Source organism: Cinclus cinclus, chromosome 4 (genome assembly GCF_963662255.1).
Source record: "Cinclus cinclus chromosome 4, bCinCin1.1, whole genome shotgun sequence".
Taxonomy (NCBI): domain Eukaryota; kingdom Metazoa; phylum Chordata; class Aves; order Passeriformes; family Cinclidae; genus Cinclus; species Cinclus cinclus.
Window position 1 is genome coordinate 38402461 of NC_085049.1, and position 21107 is coordinate 38423567.

At 38.6% G+C, this 21107-nt stretch overlaps 2 protein-coding genes across 3 annotated transcripts; one reads left to right on the plus strand and one right to left on the minus strand.

The window, feature by feature from the left end:
• Window positions 1–2277: 2277 nt before the first annotated feature.
• DNAJB9 (DnaJ heat shock protein family (Hsp40) member B9) lies at window positions 2278–10357 on the minus strand. 2 transcript variants are annotated; one of them, XM_062491932.1, is made up of 3 exons: window positions 10294–10357; window positions 6426–6653; window positions 2278–4652 (listed from the first exon to the last, which is right to left on the minus strand). In XM_062491932.1, exons 2-3 carry the CDS (start codon window positions 6640–6642, stop codon window positions 4222–4224), a joined length of 648 nt encoding a protein of 215 aa, XP_062347916.1. In that variant the 5' UTR covers window positions 6643–6653; window positions 10294–10357; the 3' UTR covers window positions 2278–4221. The 2 variants fall into 2 exon arrangements, with proteins under 2 accessions (XP_062347916.1, XP_062347917.1); XM_062491933.1 differs by lacking the exon at window positions 10294–10357 and adding an exon at window positions 9905–9937.
• Window positions 10358–10772: 415 nt separating this feature from the next.
• Window positions 10773–19889, plus strand: THAP5 (THAP domain containing 5). The gene is made up of 3 exons (XM_062491934.1): window positions 10773–10855; window positions 14264–14453; window positions 17776–19889. Exons 1-3 carry the CDS (start codon window positions 10773–10775, stop codon window positions 18712–18714), a joined length of 1212 nt encoding a protein of 403 aa, XP_062347918.1. The 3' UTR covers window positions 18715–19889.
• The last annotated feature ends 1218 nt before the right edge of the window (window positions 19890–21107 follow it).

Below are 21107 nucleotides of genomic sequence, written 5' to 3' on the forward strand. Positions count from 1 at the left end.
TCCCTGTAGTTCATAACACATGCCACTGCACAATAGGCAACGTGCCCCAAATTAAGCTTTGGAGTACATCACTTCAAAGCAGTTTTGTTGAGCTTTGGTATTTTTTTTACTATTATTATTGTGTCTATTTTTTGTGTGATTTTGAAAAAGTTTGTTGTTTTGAAAAACTTTTCAAAACAAGAAAGTGGAATCAAGGATGAACCACAGCCATAACCTAGAATTGATTCAGACTTACACCAGGAATGACTGACAGTCAATGGATATCACAACTGCTAAGTCCAGCCTCTACAGAGCTGGTCTCAGACTGTTCCTGAAGGAACAGGTGTCCACAGGACAGAAGCCAGCAGCACAGCTGTGTGAATCACTCACAACCCTAACGCAAACCAGTCAGGCTCAACCACAACAGCTGCCAGAGCCAAACAACCCTCTGAACTACATTTTATTCTGAAAGGAGCCCCATACATGGCAAATAAACAGCCAATAAACTCTACACAATACTTTCAAGTCCAACAGACATGTCTAATAGAGTTTTCAATACACAAATAAATTTTTAAAACCCACACACGCACCATTAAAAATATAATGCAGATCTTACATTGTTTCCAACACGTTTAGTCCTCAAAATTTAGGTTTGCATTATCAAGACCACAGTTTGCTTGGGTTCCAAGGAAGACGATTCTAATGAGAAATGGCCAGACAAGGCAAAGCAAATCCCAAAATTTTCATGCCCTCAATCTTTTGAAAATCAGACCCAGGGAAAAAAACCAAAACTATCAAGCAGTCTTGTGAATCAGCACAGCAGCACCCGACCTTGGCTTCAGAACCACCTCTAGTGCTGGCCTGACACATCTCAGCAATGCAGAACACAGGCAGCGAACCATCAGCTCCAAGCAGAAAAAAAGTCCTTTTGCACAGACTTGTTGTGCCTGCTTTGTTTAAAGGCGTAATACTTTTAACTCCAAGCCATTCCCAAAAAATCCAAACCAGGTGAAATCAACTGAATTTTTTTCAGCCCCAATCTCTCTCTCCCTGCCAACCTCAGCATCTCTTTCAGGGAAAACACAAGCACCACATAAACCACTTCAATTTGGTTTCCCATCTGGATCTTGAAGCAAAAAAAGAAAAAAAAAAGACAACATACCCTTAGTTTTCACATGTTTAATGTAATGGCACTCCAATGAACTTTACAGTACTTTTAGCTCCACTAGATACTGTGTTTCAGAAGTATAATGGCAAGAAAACAAACATGAAAAAACACCTTTTTTGTAGTTTTAAAAACAAAATAATTTTGAGTTACATATGCATAAATTACTTTCAAAAATTTGTTCAGGATTTTATTTTTCACCCTTATCTAACAAAAACTAGTTTTGTTGAGTATTTTCATAAGATTCAAAGAGAGATCAAAGATGGCACTTAAGAAACTCTGCAGTCGGAGGTGTCACAATGTTATACCAGGACTTCCGCTGGAGCCTGCCATGAAGCAAACACTATAAATAGGGAAAGAATGTGAAAGAGCTCCGAATGAGTGAGAAGCACAACATGTTTTGCAAGCTTGTGTTCTGAGGGCCATGGAAGTGAAGACTCTTGGCTGAGGAAAGCCTGCCTGAATTACCCCAGCTGAAGTCTATTCAAAGCAAACCCATCATAGAAAACCACAGCGACAGCCATATGTTGATTTCTGCAATACTCATGACAAAATTTCCTTTGGATTGACAACACAACCAGAAAGGTGACTTGGGGAAGCCATAGAAATAATGGAAAGCATTTTTTTCTGCCATGACAAGTAATTAAGAGAAATAATGTGAAGTCAAGTTAAAATAGACTAGGCAGAAGTTTTTTTTAAGGTGGATCAGCTAAAACATACCAACGCTACTGGTCTTCTTTTCAGTTTTATACTCACTTTAAAGAGATCAGGAAAACAAGTACACATTGTACTAAGTTTGGAGCATTCTTAAAGAGATGAAACTGCTCTAGAAGTAGCTAGGACCCTTATCTTCACCTAAAAGTTTAGCTCAAAAGATTGTTAACTTGCACAGTCACAAACTGCTTGAGTTCTTGGGGTGAAATGTGTTTTCCTACAATTTACGGTATTTATTTTACCTTTCATTCCCTCTAATTCAGAGCTCCAGAAGGGACCTAAGTGGATTGCTCATTCTACTATTTCCAATTTCTTTTTTAATTAAGAAAATATTCATTACCCTAAGAAAGGCATTAATATTTTACCTTTGCATCCCACTTCTAGAGTTGCCTCCCGCCAAAGAACATTCACAAACACTCTCATGTTTAACACTTACTCTTTGTGAGAAAAAGTAATACATAACTTTAAGTAAATACTTTGTTCTCATAAATGCCCATATGATAGGAATTGTACAGATAGTTTGATTCATGCACAGGACTAATGAAGTATGTTAAAGAAAATAAATGCAGAAATCTACACCAAGTAGAACTTTTGCTTGAATCATATATTAAATTATACAGAAGAAAAAAATCTCTACGTACACAGAAAAAGGGCGAAAAAAAACACACTCAATCCAGCACTTTTCCTACTACAAGAATATTGCACATTCCGATAATGTTGCACAAATTACTGGCTTTTAATAAAGACCATATATGAGGTATTAGTCTATTAATAAATAAGAACACAGAAAAGGAAAAGCACTTAATACAACATCCATTCCAAGGATTAGGAAATGAAAACTGAACAAGCAATAATATGTACGCTTGAGGGGAAGGTGAAAGTTCCTTAGCAAATAGGCAGCTTTCAATATCCATCCAAGAAGCAACGGGTTAAATCTCTCAATAACGATTTTAAAAACTCAAAGCCTGTTTAGAACACTGCTAGTTAAAATGCTTATTCTGCTCATGCAATCAACCTGAAAGGTAAATTCCTACCTCCCAGCTCTAAAGGGACAGCCAATTTAACAAACTTAGCCTGTATGACTAGTTAAGAGTTAGAACAGAACTTTTTGATTGACATCGGCTAAAGTATTTGGGGGTTTTGTTGTGTGGCATTTTCTGGTGGCTTTTTTTTTCTTCCTTTTTAGTTTTAAGTAGTTTACACTGGTTGTGGGCTTCCATGGTGCTAAAATCAATACCCATTAGTACTGCCCTTATTAGCAGTTTCCAGCCCCACAAGGCATTGGATGAATACAAGGATTGTAATTTTCACTTGTACTCCATTGCTAGGCTAAGAATTTACCTTTCAAATAACAATGCTGAAAAATTCTTGCTGACAGGCAATAAATCTGTCAATATAAACACTGTAGCTTTTACTTAGACCCTTTCAGGAACACCACAAATCTGTAGGCAAGCTTATCTTATTGAAGTTCGCAATATCTCAGAGGGGTAGTTTAGCTCAATAAAGTGAGTTATATAATGTACATTGCACACGTGGTAATATAGCAAGCATAAAACACAAGTGTTTTGGGTGTGCCCTTCCAAACCTTGTTTGAGAGATATTTGTATTATAGGAGGGAAAAAAAAAAAACAACAAAACAAAAACCTTGTGTGCACACAAACTTATGTACATGAATATCCCTATATCATCTAAATAAGTCAAGGGTTATTCAAATCCTAAGATCCCTTCAGGCCAATTCAGAAATAAAACTAAATCCTACATCACTCACTTCATTAATGTATTCCCTCACTCTTTTCCAAATTCAAAAAGTAAGGGTTTTAATAATACTTTCGCAATGCTAGAGAGAGTAACAAAGACCCAGGGAAATCATGCTTCTATTTTGTGTAAATTTTGTAATTTGCACTGTAAATCTGTATCAGGCAAAAATTGCAAGTGCAAACTTGGAAAGAAATTATTAAAAAAAGGTAGCACATCAAAATTGAAGTACCTCCTCTGCTTCAATCCACACACCAGTAATTCAATCAATCCTGAACTGGCTTGTATGAAAAAAAATTGTAATACGTTTCTGAAATGAAACATATCTTGTGGTCAAATTTAGGAAAAGTTTTACTAAATTGAAATATATATAATCTTTTCTATCACATGAGATTATTTCTCTCCCATTCTAAGCAGCTGTTGACACATTTACTTCCCAACAGCATACTGTTTCTATTCTGAAGATTAGTTTAATCTACAACTTCTTTATAGTAGCTTAAGTGTTTTTTAGAAAACACAGTTCAGAAAATTTCTTCCATGTTAGCACAAAATCAAGAAAGGTTATTAAGCTGTTGAGAAAAGAATAAAAGTTTAGAAGACAAGAAACATTATTGTCCAGAACAGTCAGTGTATGTGGTAACCATGTTTCCTCGTCTCTGAGTGACAGTCCTGCAGTGCTTGCTGGATCCATGAAACCTGGCATCAGTTCGCACCGCGTGTCTGTGTGCATTTTCAAAGTCACTGAATGAAAACATCTTTTCCATATTTTCAAACACATCATCGAACAGTCCACCTCCAAAAGAAAACTCTTGGAAAGAACGTCTTTGCCGATTATGAGCATCCCGATGACTTCGGAAGTGATTTTCAAAGTGCTTTTTTGACCGCGAGTTTTGACTAAATAGGTCAAAGTCTTTGAACAGATCGTCAAAGTTGAAATTAAATGACTGATGGAAAGGGCTTCCATGACTTCCTTTTCCTCCATGACGGCCAAGCTGATCGTATTCTCTTCGTTTATTCTCATCCGACAATGTTTCATATGCTATTTAAGTTAAAAAAAAAGATACAGTTCATTTCCATTTAGAAAAATAGAAAAAAAGCAAACCATACACAAATACAAAGAACAGCAGCCTTCTCTCCCACTCTTCCTGAAATGAACAAATTTCAAACAACACTTTCATTCAATGTTCACGCCAAATCAAGCTCAGTATTTATTCACTTTTCTCCAAACCAAAATAACCTGCCTCAAAATAGCTACTTGCAATAATAAACAAACACAGCTATATTATGAGGACAGGATATACATAATACAACACAGTTTAATTACCAATAAATATTAGTAAATCAAATAAAATATTTGAAAGAAAATAACAATGAGAGGTGGTGATGAGAAAGGCTGAAGTAAGAAGGATGAGTTAGAAGCTCTATCTAACAAGACAAAGGATCTGCTGCACTGCTATCACAGAAACACAGGGCAATGTCTGCAAAGCTACTTGCCAGTCAGCAAGTTCTAGCTACACCAGCTAGAACCAAGCAACAACATACATGAAGGAGATAAAGAAAATTAATTTCACTATGTGCCAGTTCTCATTTTTTTGGAAGTTCAGCAATAAACCTAGATTTTGTGACTGGATATACCCAAAATGAAATTAGATTTCCCTCCAAGCTTTGGTTTAGAACTACAGCTACTGGTATTCCAAAGTAGAAACCCTGCTAGAAAATATACCCGTACTGATAACTAAGTATTTTAAACACTCATTTTCTTACCTGCCAAAGACTTTCAATTATTCTATATAAGTCAACATTTAAGAGTTCCTATTACCTCCTGTAGTAGGTGCTAACAACTGAATTAAGTATCTAACAAGGTTGTCACTCCCTTTCCTTATATTACTACAGACAAGAAGGTAAAAGCCAAGAAATCCCATTTAGCTTAGTAAGGAGAACTACACAGATGGATCGATCTTATATCTGAGTCTACAGGGAACAGAAGTGGGTATACCTTATTTTTCAGCAAGTCTTTCTGTTCTTGGTTATCCATTTGCACCATTTTATTTTATCACACAATACTTATAAGTGGTATATTCGTAGGATCACAGGATAGTTCCAAGTTAGACATGACCTCAGCTTCTACTCTAACCTCCTGCTCAGGGTAGGGTCAGTTATGAGATCAGACTAGGTTAGTCAGCACTATACCCAGACATTCCTGATAAGTGTCCAAGGTTGGAGCTGCACAACCTCTCTAGGCAATCTGTTCTAACACTAGCCTGTAGAATCACAGAATTGTTAAGACTGGAAAATATCTCCAAGATCATCAAATCCAGCCATTATCCTGAAGGTGAAAAAGTTTTTCCTCGTAACCGCTTGAACCTCTTGCACCTGTTCTCTATTGTATTCCCATCATGAACCACTGAAGCACCCTGCTATGTGTTTTCCTATAATCTCCCCATAGTTACTGCAAGGTTGCTGTTAGGCCTCCTGAAGCCCTGGTAGTAATCCTGACCTGGATCTTACAGAACAGACCAAAAGATAACAATTAACCTCCTAGGGCTAAAGCTGTCCTACCACCAAGTATTTTTTGTGATAAGAGGAATATGCCAAAAGCCTAACAAGCAGAAATGCGTAAGCCGTGTAAAAGGCCTTCCTATGTGCAAGAACACAGAAACAACTCAGATTTCGATGCTGGACATTTGACAGGTCTTATGTGGAATTAAGAAAAGACACCTTTATACCTCTTCTTCAGTAAAAACAAAATGCACTTAGGTTATAGATACAAGACATGTATCAAATTATTAAGACAAAAGATAGTGTATATTACCTTCAGCAATTTCTCTAAATTTTGCTTCTGCTCCGGGACTCTTATTTTTGTCTGGGTGGTATTTCATAGCCAACTTGTGAAATGCCTTCTTAATCTGGCGGTCAGATGCATTTTTTGGAACTCCCAAGATATCATAATAGCTCTCCGTGGCCAGTATTAATTCAGTTATCATTAAAATGCAGAGAGCAAATGTGAAGACAGATTGTGTAGTGGCCATTTCTCCAGTTCCTAAAAAGAAAAGGAAATATACTTGAAGAACGAGCTATTTTACATTCCACAACAACTTAGTTACAACTGTAGGCCAGCCGAGGAAGACCAGTATGTTTCAGGAGTCAGTGACAGACTTGTAAGCGCACTGTTTTACACCTGTCAAACTCCATTACACTGTTTGTTTTCACATTCACAGGATATGTACGTGAAAATACTGCAAAGTGACACTTCACATGCATAACAATTACCTTAGTGTTCATCTTCGTCTTACACTTAACTGATCATCATCATACAAAGTTGCAAAAGTAAATACACAGCACATTTCATCGCATCTAAGGTTTCACACTGCCATACCTGAACTAGCTTTACATTAATGCTTGAGTTCTGCTGCACAAACACAGCAGCTCTAAATTAAGCACAGGCTACAAATACCAACTCTCTACTGGAAACCAATTCACTGATTAGCTGGTGCAACAACAGGAGCCTGAAAACACAGCTGGCCTAGAGGTGACTGTGAGGTGCAGGAAAATAAGACTATCAGACACTTGTGCTCAGCTTCCGTTTATTTAACCAACCTAAGGAGAACATGATAAAGAGCAGATCATTCATTTCCAGAGTTCAGCCAAATGAAGCACATTTCCCTTTATTCAACAATAGGCTGGCTTAGCACATCCACATATCAGACTGCATTATGAAAGAAAACACCTACCAAGAATTCATCTGATGAATGCCACTGCATAGAAAGGTTTACATACCAAACCCTCAGTGTTGGAACTGAAGGCAAAAAAAAGTCTTTTATACAACACAAGTAGCTTCAACAATAATTAAAACCAACAACTTTTTTGCAACAACACATCTATCAAAATGACAATATTTTGAAACAATTATATGAGAACTTAGGGGAAAATTGTGGCATATATAAATTATTTAAGAAACAGTTCCACATACCCACATGATGTCTCATGATTTTCATGAAGGACAGGGTGAGCTGTTCCTACCAGAAGGTAAGAACAGATAACATGCCCGTGCATATTGTATTTAAAACACAGAGTGCAGAAAGGCAAATGTCCAAAGACAGAATGCTGGCTGACACCTGACCAGAAGGATTTACGACAAGACCCTGAACATTCCAGATGAAATGTGCCCCTCCCACCCAATTACGCTGATTTGAATGTAACGTAGGAATAGCTCAGAGACGACTGGTGTTACTTTCCTCAAAGCTGAATAAATGAACTTACAGTCTGAGCACCATTAAATGCAGAATACTTTTACCAGGCAGCATGGGACCCAGTATTTTTCAGGCAGAATTCAAAACCTTTGAATATCTGATACATATGAAAATCAAGCATTTACCTGAAGTTAATACCCACTAAAGAAAATTAAAATGCAAGAACCAAAAATGGAAAAAAATAATATAATTTCTCATAGGTAAGTCAGGGGGCTAAAATGAATGCTGCGAGATGAGAGCAAAAGGCTTGCAAGATTAATCTACCCATGCCCTCTTAAGCATCTATTTGGCCAGCAGCCTGCATGATATCAAGTGTTAAGGGGCAGCAGTTGAAACAAACTGTATTTTGATCAGCGTACTTAGATACCAAGTGGACAGCTCTTTCCAGTATTCTTCATGAACAATATCAGACATGTTTTTAGTACAAAGTTCTCCCACATATCCTCTCTCACCATTTCACTAACCTGAAGCTTTACCACTTGGGCACTAAGAACTACCACACTTTTGGGGCTTTCTTCCTGTTTGTACTTTATAGATGCACACTTATGTGTTCACCTCACACAAGTGATTGTTTTTATTTGCTTCATTAATCCACATCTGCATCATGCTTGTATAATCAGCTGCTGCATTCACTTAAGGTCAAGCACCCTGCTTCTACTACTGAACACTGAGAAGAGCTAAAAGGAATAGTTCAAGTCCCTCATTAAGAGAAAAAACCCCCTCTTTCATAACTCATAGGATCATCAAGTTAATCCTTTCAGGTTTTCTGCTCCAGCTAACTATTTCAACTTGTATTATTCTTGATAGCAAAATACACCTGAATTTTTCTTTTTCTACAGCTCTTTACATTAGGAATTCTGTAATGAAGTTCTTTGCTATATTTGATTTCTAAGCATACAAAGAAACCACAGCATTTAAGTTTCACTGTTTTTTAAACTAGCAAACACAGATTTAATGCTGCCCTTGGACAAATCAATCAAACTCAAATTTAAGATGATATGAAAACCAAACACAAATAAAACTCCACTGTAAGCAGCATTTTAAACTTCATAGGGTCATCAGAGAGAGCAAGTCTTATATTTAGATACTGTCAATTATTCAATTTACTTTTTAGAAAACACCTATTTTAGATGCTGTTAGTATCTTAGTGTTGCTACTGTCAATTACCATTCCTAACAATTTTTACAATTCTTTTCAAAATAAAGTCTCTTTTAAATACTATTTTGCTTACACCTCTTCATCCTCTGTTTCTCAATCAAAAAGGGTCAGGCAAGTTGCTACTTAAACCACATTCCAGAATTCACGAAATTCTGTGTACATTAAGCTCATCCCATAATGAGCTCTTCTAATAATTATGAAGAGCTACACTTTATTTAGGTGCATCTGTCAATGAAGTAAGAAACCTTATGCCACATATCAACTATTTAACTCTGTTGGGTGAGCAGGTACAGATCTCAACTGCTAGTTATCTTTGCAGAAGAAGTACTTATTCCAGAGCACTTCAGAGGTGATAACAATCGGTTCTTCATTAGTTTATCAACATTTATCAATAGCTGCCCAATGAAGTGATGTTGGGGGATAATGTACCTAAAATAAAATCTGTCAGATTTAGAAAATAAGAAGCTACTTCATCTTGCAATACAAATACCCTATTCCATTCTTCTTTGAAAGTAATTAACCAAAATCTTGGATAAACTTTGCTTATATGCAAACCCTCACGTATTCAGAGAACATCACTAGCATTCTGCTACTGCTTTCATTACAGAATTGCTATACACTAACCTGTGGAATGCTCATATCCTATAATTATCTCTGCAAACAACCTCCTAACAGTACTAAAGTTACCGAGGTCTTCCCTTAGTTCTACTACCACGATTAATCTGATGAGTAAGCAAGTCTTCCAGTCCTCAAGCAGCTACAAGCAAGTCTGTCAAACTGAGGGGCTTGTACTTGTTCCAGCCTCTCCTATATTGACTCGAAAGCAACTAGAGTAGAAGGCTCCTGACTCTTTCCCTAGAGCGCAGAGAAACGAAGGAATCACCTGGCACCGCCCTGGCTCTTCAGATCCCTGAAGACCTCACTGGAGTCGGATCGCACCATCGGGCAGGGCGCGGCCAGGCCAGAGCAGGGCAGCCGCTCACAGCCACACTGAGCAACGCTGTCCCACCTCCAGAGCAGCCAGGCTGGCAAACACCACGGCAGCATGACCCAGAGAGGCCTAAATTCCAAATAAACGCTCCGGACCGAACCTCAGTGGCCCCTCTCTAAGCCCGCCCCCCCCCGCGCCTAGTTTCCCACGCTGCCTCAAGCTTCCCAATACCCTCCCCCTCCCGACCCCCCTGTGTCCTCCTTCAATCCGCCCACTTCAGCAGCAACCTTCCACTTTCTCCGAGCCCTCCCCCGGCGGCGGCCCTTCTCCGCCGTGCTCACCTCAGCACCAGCCCCGCTCCTCCGCCGCCCCTCAGCAGCAGCAGCAGCAGCGCCGCCGTTCTGCCCGCCCGGCGCTCGCGCAGTCCGGCCCCCCGCGGTTCCTACACGAAGCGCTGCGCCATTGGTCGCCCGGGCGCACGTGACGCGGTGCACGAGGGAGGTCGCAACCGGGGCGCCGCCGCCACCCGCCGCTGGGGGCGCTGTGAGCAGGCGGTGCCGCCCCCGGCCCGGCCCGGCCCGGCCCGGCCCGACTCGACTCGACTCGACTCGACTCGACTCGACTCGACTCGACTCGACTCGACTCGACTCGACCTGACCTGACCTGACCTGACCTGACCTGACCCGGCCCGGCCCGGCCCAGCCCAGCCCTGCTCAGCCCGGCCCAGCCCAGCCGTGCTCAGCCCGGCCCGGCCCAGCCCGGCCCAGCCCAGCCCGCCCGGCCGTACCCGCCCGTACCCGCCCGGTGCTCGGTGCCCGCCATGCCGCGGTACTGCGCCGCCACCCGCTGCAAGAACCGCGGCGGCCAGAGCGCCAAGGACCACCGCAAGCTCAGCTTCTACCCGTGAGTGGCCGCGGAGCGGGGCAGGGTCTGGGTGAGCGCTGGCCGTAGGGGTGGTAGTGAGCCCCACCGCGGAAGTAAATGGCCGAAAGACTCAACGCAGCGGGTCGACCACGCTGGTGGTCGCTTTGGAACCCCTCCTGGTCCCGGGAGGCTGGAGGGAAACAACGCTGACCCCCTGGGCGAAGGGAAGGTATAGGGAATGAAGAGTGGGCAGCTGGGGCGTAGTCACACACAGCGTCCCTCGCACAAGACGGACGGAGCTTGGGGAGGCGGCGGTGATACGGCAGCGTCTAAGGACTCTGGAATAGCTGCGAAGGGTCCGTGAAGTGAAGAGCAAGGAGATTGGACTGAAAAATAAAATTTGCACTTCTGACTCCGTTTCGCTGCTGCCTCTGTGGAAGTGATGTTCCAGCAGGGCAGGCAGTAGTGAAAGCTTTGGCTTAATAGGGAAGCGTCTTGTATATGACAGTTAACATGCCAGGCGAAGAGTAAGCAAGTAAACATATATAATTCCTTAAAATTAAACTTTCCCACTAGAATTATTACCTTACCTGCGGTATGAACAGAGGCACTGCTGGTTGTTTTGAAGCAGCTGAGTTAGCTGGAACTTAGCTACCTCGTTTGCCAAAAAACAGTTTATGGTACTGGACATCGTACTGTCCAGACCCTGCATGGACCAGTTGCCATCCCAGGCCTGCAGTAACCTCTGAACTGTTGTGATTACCTGGCTGTCGCTTCCCAGGATGGTGAGTTATAAACAGTGTTTCACAATCCTGAGAGAAGCATAGCGCAGGTAACTAAATGTACTTGTGTAGAATAAAAGTATGAAACTGTTTGTCAACAGAAACAGCTTAAGAAGATTTTGGAAAATAAATTTCAAAACTGTTCTCAACATCTATTTTGGTAAAATTTGTACCTCAGACTAAGTTTTCTTTCAGTTTCTGTTTGGTCATAGTTATTCCAAGATCAGAAAGGCTGTGTAGGAAGACCTACAGGAAAGACTGCTTTGAAAGAAATTTTGTTTTTGATTGAAGGAAACCTTACTTCCCTGGCACATTTTTAATATGGAATGCATCATAAAACAATCATGAAAATATTTTTCCCTTATGCTTTAGAGAGTGTGAGTGTCACATGGATAATTAAAAGAAGTTTGAGCACGGAGACATGTTTATATTCAAATATATGGCATCAGTATGGAGATGGTTGCCAAAACTTACCTGTTTTATCTAGTCTTTGAGTTGTGCTGCATTCTGAGTTTCATGCTCCTGTAGAAGGGGTGCTGAGGTTTGATTTATACGTTTCTCTTGCCTTGTATCAACAACTACTACTGACATGAATTGCAAGCTTTGTTCCCTTGCGTCCTACCGCCACCGAGGAAGTCCTCTGCTGCTGTGTGGTTGGGGTCTGAGCCCCTTCCAAATCTTTTGTCACCTAATCTCAACTGGGCTAACTGCCCTTCATTTTATTTCTTCACTTCTCTGACTTGTGTAGTGATGGCAGCTGCTGTATAAATTGTGTCCACTTCCTCTTTACATTTCCCTATTTTTTGTGTCTTGTTTATGCCAGAGAGCAGATTCTGTTGATTAGTGAGGGGGTGTTGAAGCATGAGGGGGTGTTGAAGCATGAGCAGGTTTTAGCAAAGTTGCCTTTAAGCTAAAATACTAACTATCAGATTGTTTCTGCTTTTGCTACAGATTATTTTGTTTTCCATCTGAAGCTGGTTGAGTCTGGGTAGAGCAGTGGGTCCTGTGTTGTGAGGGTACCTGCAGTCGGAGCAAGTGTTCTCAAGGCATTCTTTGAGAGGGTGTGATTGTTGACATGACCTTCAATAAAAGGAAGCCATCGTCTTCCTGAGAGACTTTTTCGGACCTCTGAAGTAGCATCCAGGCTAGGCTGTGTTACAGAGGAGCATGTTCTAGCATACATGCAATGCTGCTGCTGGTTGTACATGATCTAAGCAGACAGGAGTTGAAAAGCCTGAACCTTTAACTTGTCTTTCAGACGTTACTGTGTTCTTACCAGCATTATTCCTTGCATTCCTGCAGATACACAGAGCTGCATGCATCAAAAGTTTGCTCTGTTTCCTTGGTAATTTGAAGACTTACGTGGCAACAGATTCAAAAGATTAGGGAAGGGGTAAAGATTTGCACCTTTATGCTGTGAATTTCAGCTGTCTTTTTCTCAAAATCACCTGAGTTTGCAGTCTTGGAACATTGGGCCTGCATAAGAGCATTACTGTGTGTGGCTTTTGGAAGAAACCTTCAGCTTCAGGGATTTGAGGGTGGGATCACAAAAGTGGAGATTTTTCCTTTGTAATTATTATTGCACATGATTCTCAGGAATATTGATTTCTGAACAGTAGTCACTTAACAGTGCTCAGAATTCATTTTCTGGTTTATGTATAATATGTGGTTATAAGCAAGAGTTAAAATAAAATTGACATGCACCAGAGAAACATAGAAGCACATTTCAAATACCTTGATACTGTGTGAGACAAGAGTGGCCTGAATGTTCTTGTTCCCATTACCATCACTTCTTGATAGTGCATGCATCATAATGAGCCTTTAATTTCCCTTTAATTTGTGTATTGCAATTCATTAAGTAAATTACATATCTTCACACACTTTCCTTTTAATTTAGTTCTCTTTTCTGATGTAATTGTCTGACCATTTGCATGTATTTTTAAAGTCAGGGTTTTTTTCTATGAAGATGTATACTCATATTTTTCCTTTTTAAGTAGGTTAGAGGATTGAAAAGTTAATTCTAGATTATAAAATATGATGTAGGCTCTTAACACTGTGAGAAAGTTTAATTGCTGAAACACAAAATATAGAAATGCTTTGAATCTGCATGCATTTACTTTTTGAACAAAATTTAAACCCTGTATTGGAAATATTCACATTGCCAAATTATTATCTGATAATCCAAAGAGAGGCATGGATTATTTCTCTGTTAAGATGAAAATACTAGTTGTGTCTAGAAAGACAAATAAGCCCTAGAAATACTATTCATAAAATGAGGACCAGTATTAGCTTTCTTTAAATTATATATCAGTATTTCATCTCCCTTCAGCAGAGCTGCTTTCTGAGCAAGTGCTGTATGATCAAACTTTTCAAAACATCTTGGCAATGGATTCTGAAACCCTTGGCTAGCAGAAATCAAAAATTCTTCTTCTGAACACCAGAGCAAATACCCAATTAGAAATAAATGGGATAATGATTGGATTAACATATATATGACATCGAGATTAACATTTAATACTTAAAATTTTTGAAAAAAGATTATTTTAATCTTTTCTAAAGGAAGGCTACCTTCTAAGTAACAATGAGATATTCTTATTTAAAACAAAGACAACAGTAACAGGGTTTTTGTGTATTTTCTTGCTTGTCTTTTCAACTGCTTTAAAAGATTTCCACTCCATGATAAAGAGAGACTTGAGAAATGGTTGCGGAATATGAAGCGAGATTCATGGACTCCAAGTAAGCACCAGCTCCTCTGCAGTGATCATTTTACCCCCGATTCCCTGGATGTGCGATGGGGGATACGGTACTTGAAAAATACTGCTGTTCCAACTATTTTCTCTTCCACAGATGATGAGGTAATCTATTTCAACCTGCTTTTTTTTTGTGTTTTGTTTTGTTTTTTTTGTTTGTTTTTTGTTGTTTCATAGTACAAAGTTAAACAACTATTGGTGTAATACAGGTTTTCTAATCTGTCAGATAATCATATTTAAAATAGAATTCCTGTCCATCAAAACAGTTTGTCAGCAGGACTGACACAAAACAGGTATGTGATTCCATAATGTAAAGAAAGAACAATTTCCCCTATTTTACGTGGAGGTTCAGTATCTTTTTTCCAACTGGAAATTACAGAAACATTTACTATAGAAAATGTTAAATTTCATATGAGAGTATTATGAGTCTAAGCTTTCTTTAATGCAATTACTCTTAATATTTTAATGTTCAGTTAAAGTATTTTATTAACTGTACAGAAATACTGGCTTTGGAATGTATTAGTTTCAAACTACATATTTCTCCTTCCAGTCCCTAACCTTCAACCTCAGGACTCTAGGCTGCCAAAGACAACCTACAACATACTTATGCTATTGCTTACATAGAAATACTGTGCTACACAGGTACCTAATCTTGACCAAACCTATGCTAATTCTCTTCTAGCATGTATTTATCTTCCACTGGGTCATCATGTTGGATGTGGGAGAAATGGAAGGACTAATTTAAGGCTACATAGGTGAAACTAAAATATGTGGGCAATTAATTTTACAAAACAATTTATTTTTAGTCATGAAGTACTCTGTCTTGAACATCTGCGACTGCTGTCTAGACTCTTTTGACTCTGTGGAGTGAAAAGCAATCTTGATAAATCTCAAATACAAAAATAGAAAATCTTGCAAGTTGTGGCAGTGCTAATTTAGCGAGAAATATCTTTCCTTTTACACACCCCCCCCCGCTTCTGTAGATCCTTCCCATTCCTGTGCTGCTGTTGTAACACCAGCATTCCTGTAAATTTGGACTTTGCTGTCCCATGTTTCTATGGGGTTACAGATAAGCTAGGTGTTTTCAACCCAAAGAAAAGTTGTCTTTTACCCACCTCTTCATTCTTTTGATTTGCATGGGACCATAGACCAGTCATAGTAGACCTGTAAAGGTGGACAGTAGAATTACTAAGCTAACAAACTCTTTATGCAGTTGAATTGCCAAGAACATATAAATGGCTTATCTAAATTATTATGGCACCAGCAATATATATCTGAGAAATCCCAGGTAGATTTATCCAGTTTGAAAAAGTAATTTCTATGCTTATTTTTAATATATCCATCATTTTCCTGCTGTCAGAAGAAAAGAGATGCCAGTGCTTTGTATCTGTGATATTGTGAACTTGATTTCCTGTAGTCTCACTTCTGTATCTGGCATTACTTTCTTCCCATTGCACTTTTCTAAACACCAAGTCATATGCTTTTAGTGACCACCTTCGCAAATCAGCAGTATCTTTTGACTTGACCCAAGTTCTCTGCTTGCCCCAAACCTTAACTTTCTACATAGACTGAATATTCAGAAAGATATGAAAAGAGTTGTTACTTTGGGTAAAAATTTCTGATTAGTGTGTCTCTGACTAAATGCAGAGGAACAAGAAGCTGAAGCTCCAAACTGCCTTTGGAAACCAAGAGCACAGAATTGCAGTATTTGCATATTGCTCACCACCACCTTGCTTTATGTATTATTGAGCAAGTGAAGGATGTCTTCCCAGAAACGCTTAATGATTCTTCATAAAACATTTCATTTTGTTTCTTCTAAATAAAGAATGTTCATGGCTCAAGAGCAGTGATAGTTGCTGGCCTTTCAGTATCAGTAACCATTCTAAATTAGCTTGCAAGGGTTTTTATTTGAATATTGATCTACAAGTAGGAGGGCAGGGACTGGTAGACAAGGAGGCTTTTCAGTAGAAGTAAGTCTTCCTTCAAGCAACTATCTTGAGACTTGTCTTGGTGCATTTCCTTCAACTTTAATGGCAGTTCTGCTAGATGAGTGTTTGGGGAACATTTACATAATATATTTTGTAAGAGGTTTGTCTAGTTAAAATGTATAGTCTGAGAAAGTCTTCTACAGCTGCCGATAGAACAAAGAAACGGAAGTGCTTCATTTTCACGAAATCCCAAAGATTGACATGATGTTAAGTATTGTCTTTGAAAAAGTAAAGGTAATAAAAGGAATGCTATTTCAGTATAAATTTTCCAGACCTTTTGAGACTGAAGTTTCATATAAAACTGAATCACAATGTTTAATGTACTTAGGATGCTTCAGACTACTTACATACTTTTAGGAACATGCACTTTGAAATTATCTCTTTCATTGTAATACATTTCTTCAGCCTGACTTCTGTTTTTCTGGTTTTTTGGGTATTTTTTGTTGGTTTGGGTTTTTGAGGTTTTTTTTGTTGGTTGGTTTGGTTGAGGTTTTTGCCTGGCCTATATTTAATTAGCAAAGTTTAAATTGCTTATTTTTTCTGTTTCTTTGTTATGTATGGTTTTTGTTTTTTCTTTTAGTTCCCAGGCTAAACATGTACACAGTTTTACACAAATACAAATTCTTCAGATTTTCATAATCAGGTCTACTAGAAAAAAAATAAGACACCCACTATTTTTGAATTTTTGTTTCACTGACTGACATACCTAAAGGCTTATTTGTATATTGATCTTAAATGTCATCATGTGGTGTAGTTTATGTGAAGGAAGGGAAAAGAAAGTAGCTTAAAAAGTATAAGCTTCAAATTGTCTCTCTTTCATTATCAACTTCTGTTTAAAGTCCTGTTAACGCTGTATTTTTCTGCTAAGATTTCTATCTATTAAAAAAAAGGTTCTCCATTTTTATAAATTGTGAAGTTTAGTTGGCAGAATTGAATTGCTGGTTTACAATCATCTTTAATGCAAGAACCTTGTACTGTGTACATTTAATATATTTAATACAATGTTTTAGATGGTAAGAGAAGATGCTAGCTTTGTGTAATGGCTTTTCTTCAAATGCATTTTAAATTACTGTATCTTGTGTAAAACAGTCCCAATTCCCTAAAGTTTGAAAAAAATCCCCACAATAAAACAAAAAAAAAAAAATCCAAACCACAATAAGAAAAAAACCCCAAAACTAAAAAACCAACCACTCTTACTGCTTTTACAGCTTTAAAATATTAATTTAGCATTTAGGACCAAAAGCAAAGTTTGGAAGATGCTTACATGAATTCGTAGGCCTCTGACGTAATTTTTAAACAGTGCTCATCTATGTTAGTCCTTTAGCAGTGCCACACTATGAAAAGAGATTTGCCTATTTATTTTTTTTTTTATGCTCAGTGATTTTCTTGTTACAGAGTGGTGACTTTGGTTTTGGTTTGTTTTTTTTTTTCTCCTCCAGGAAAAAGATTCTTCTCAGAACAGTCCACAACAGGTACAGAAAGAAGACCAGAAACAAACAAATGTTGTGTCAGAGAAAGCATCTGTAACACTTGAACCTTGTACACCAAAGAAAAATTCAGTTATTGCACAAAATGTAGACAAAAAAGCAGAAGTGGTTTGCTTAACTGCACTGAGTAAACCTTTGCAAATTGAAAACCTGCAGATTGCAAATGAAGGTGGCTTTCTGGCAGACAGTGTCATTCTTGGTAGTTCATCTAAGCAGTACGTGCATGAGCTTAATCCTGTTTTAATGACAGCAGCAGTCCAGAGCATGGAAGCTACCAGTGTTCATACTTCTGCAGAGGATTCAGGAGTTTGTACAGCTACAGTCCTGCAGTTTACAGACCCTAATTACTTGAATTCATCTCTGAAACTGAACAGTGCTTTAGGGTTGGTTACTGACTGTGCAGTTGAAAATTCTATTCCTCACATGGTCTGTTCTGGTGAAGTGCAGACAAGTGAAGATGCAGTTTTACTGAGTACAGTCACACAAACTATTGAACAGTTCAGTGGAAGTGAAGAGTCTGTCATTGCTATTATTATGCCAGCTGAGAGTTCCAAAGAGCCTGAAAGAGTAAATTGTTCTTTCCTGCCTGCTAATGAAGAGCTTCTTGAGACAGAGGAGACAGAAGTGATTGAATATGACAGAAATGAAATACTGAAGACTGAGCATTCATACTGCAGACAAGACACAGACAGAGATCACCTTTGGCAAAATATTTCAAAACTCCACTCTAAGATAAATTTACTTGAAATGCAGGAGGTAAAAACTTTGGGGAGACTCAGGTCCTTGGAAGCTCTTATTAAACAGTTGAAGCAAGAAAACCTGCTTTCTGAAGAAAAGCTGAAGATGGTAGAAAACTACTTAACAACACTCGAAGTGACTATGATACAGTAAAGGCTTTCAGCTGATGGTCCTAAAATATCATTTTAGCCTCTTTGACTGTACTTTTGGACAAATTAACTTTTTATTCCAGTTGTGTTTTAAACATCTCATGCAAATTGTTTGAATAGCAAATATTCTTTAAAATGTTATACCAACCAAAGCAAAGTGGTAGAATGTTGTCTGTAAAACATGACTGGCAAGTGAGGTTTTAAAAAAAAAACCTGAATTGGGCAAAGCTTTCTTTAGTCTGTAAATCAAGTCAGTAAAAGATAATTTAACCCTTTGTTAGCTGCAGGCTTCTCTAAACATGCAATGCCTGCATTTGGGACAGCAGTAGAATGGACAGAATAAGCATATAGGATGAACAATTATACACATATATATTTGCATTGTCCAGTGAGGCCAAAATTGCTCTTTAGTTTTCTGTTTATCTAACATTTGTTCTGATAGTTTTTGTATGCTTTGATATTACTAAAATTATTTCTGCATAAAAGGTGTTTTCTTTCATTTGTTTCTAGAAACAAAAAAATCACATGAATATTCTTCCAATGGACAGGCCCATCTCATTTTTAATTTTTTTTTTGTTATGATTCAGCTTAAGTGGAAAGCAATCACAGATTTTTTTGCTAGTTAGTAAAAGGGAAAGCTCTATTTAGTGAGTGTTGTCTGCATTGATTCTCTTGCAGCCTACAGCTGGATAATGCATCTACCCTTAATAATACACTGAAGAAAACAATGTTCTGCAGAGCTGGTTGCTAGTCAAAGTAGAATAATTTTACTTTTCAGGAAACAGAATTATAGAACTAGAAAATTACTCCCCTCTACTGATTTTATTAACTACTTCTAGTGCATAGATTATCACTATAGTAAACAGATATTATGATTTATTTTGAGGAAAATTGATTTGCTTGTACAGTTTCTGCTTAGTCTGTCAGTATGCCACCCTTTGGATCTAGTTTGCTGTATGCTTTAGTAACAGTGAAAAAGTCCTAGATCATCTGGTCTCTGACTAGACATCATAGCTGCGCTAGGTGTTCCTTGTTACACCCCTTCCAGCTGAGCTCTTCTATTATATTATATTTTACAACCATTAGATTGCTTGAGAATGTGTTCTTCTTTATTCAAAGTGGTGTCATCCCCACTGCACAAGTTCAATCTAGGACTGGAGCAAATGGCTTCCTTTTCAATGTTACTTATATTCTCTTTTACACTGTTAAGGTAATCTTTTTGTAAGAAATTGAAATTCAATTCAGATTCTCACTAGCTACAAAGCTGGCCTCCAACTAGATAATAAGTTACAAGCAAATTTCAAAAGTTTTGCGACTTGGAATATCTCAAAGTGAAGAAGTTGGGCTGCTAAAGCACAGTGCTGTAGGAGGTTAGTCTGCATTAGTAACCACTGGATTAGGCTTCTTTGTCCTTCAGCTCATTAACTTCTTTCAGGGTTTAAGAACAGGCTGTGCTTGGTAAAATTGCTAAAGGACATGAAGGCCACTTATAATGTGGTGAATTATTTGCCATGTCTCTGACCTGCTCATTTTGCTCTCCCTGGAACAAGAAAACATTCCTGTTCTGCCTTGTGTGCTATGAAAGCACAAGGGGTGTCCTATGTACTGTAGAAACATTGCTGCCATATCTAATCCCGTCTTGGAAACATTGTCCAGGTGCCTCACTGAACTACATGTTTTGTAATCTTTTACAAAGCAAGAGATCTTTCAAAGTGATTTACAAAACGCTGTATGAAATTGCTAAATGATTTGGCAATTTTAGAAGTTTCATGAATGTACTACAAATCCTCTGCTAATGCTGTATATTTTAAGACTGAATCCATTTCAAAAGTTCACTGTAGTCCTTGAATGGCAGTGAGAGCTCAGACATGGAAAAAGGGTTGCAACATCATAAGATTTTATCTCGGCAAAACTCTGTTCCCTCCAAAAATTTGTGGAGTTTAACGTGGGATTAGCATTACTGATATATTTTTGCTCTTACTAAGAACTTACAGTATTAAAACTGAGAATATTGTTTGTGACATAGATTTCTTTAAACATGGGGGAAGACCCAAAATGCTCTCTTTTCCTTTCTTTTATGGAGTTTCTTGGGACTTACAGGGGGTTGACTTGGGCTAGATGCCAGATGTCCACCAAGCTGTTCTATCTCTCCCCTTCCAGCTGGACAGGGGACAGAAAACAAGCTGGAAAACAGCTCATAGGTTGAGATAAAACAGTTTACAAAAGCGAAAGTTTTCATGCACACAAGCAAAGAGAAAGAAAAAGAGGGGTTAATTGTCTACTCCATTTTGGTAATGACTTTCAGCCACTTCCCAGGAAGCAGTGCTTCAGTGTGTATCATGGTTGCTCCAAAAGGCAAATATTGTAAATTACCAATTCCTCCCCTTCCTCTTTCCT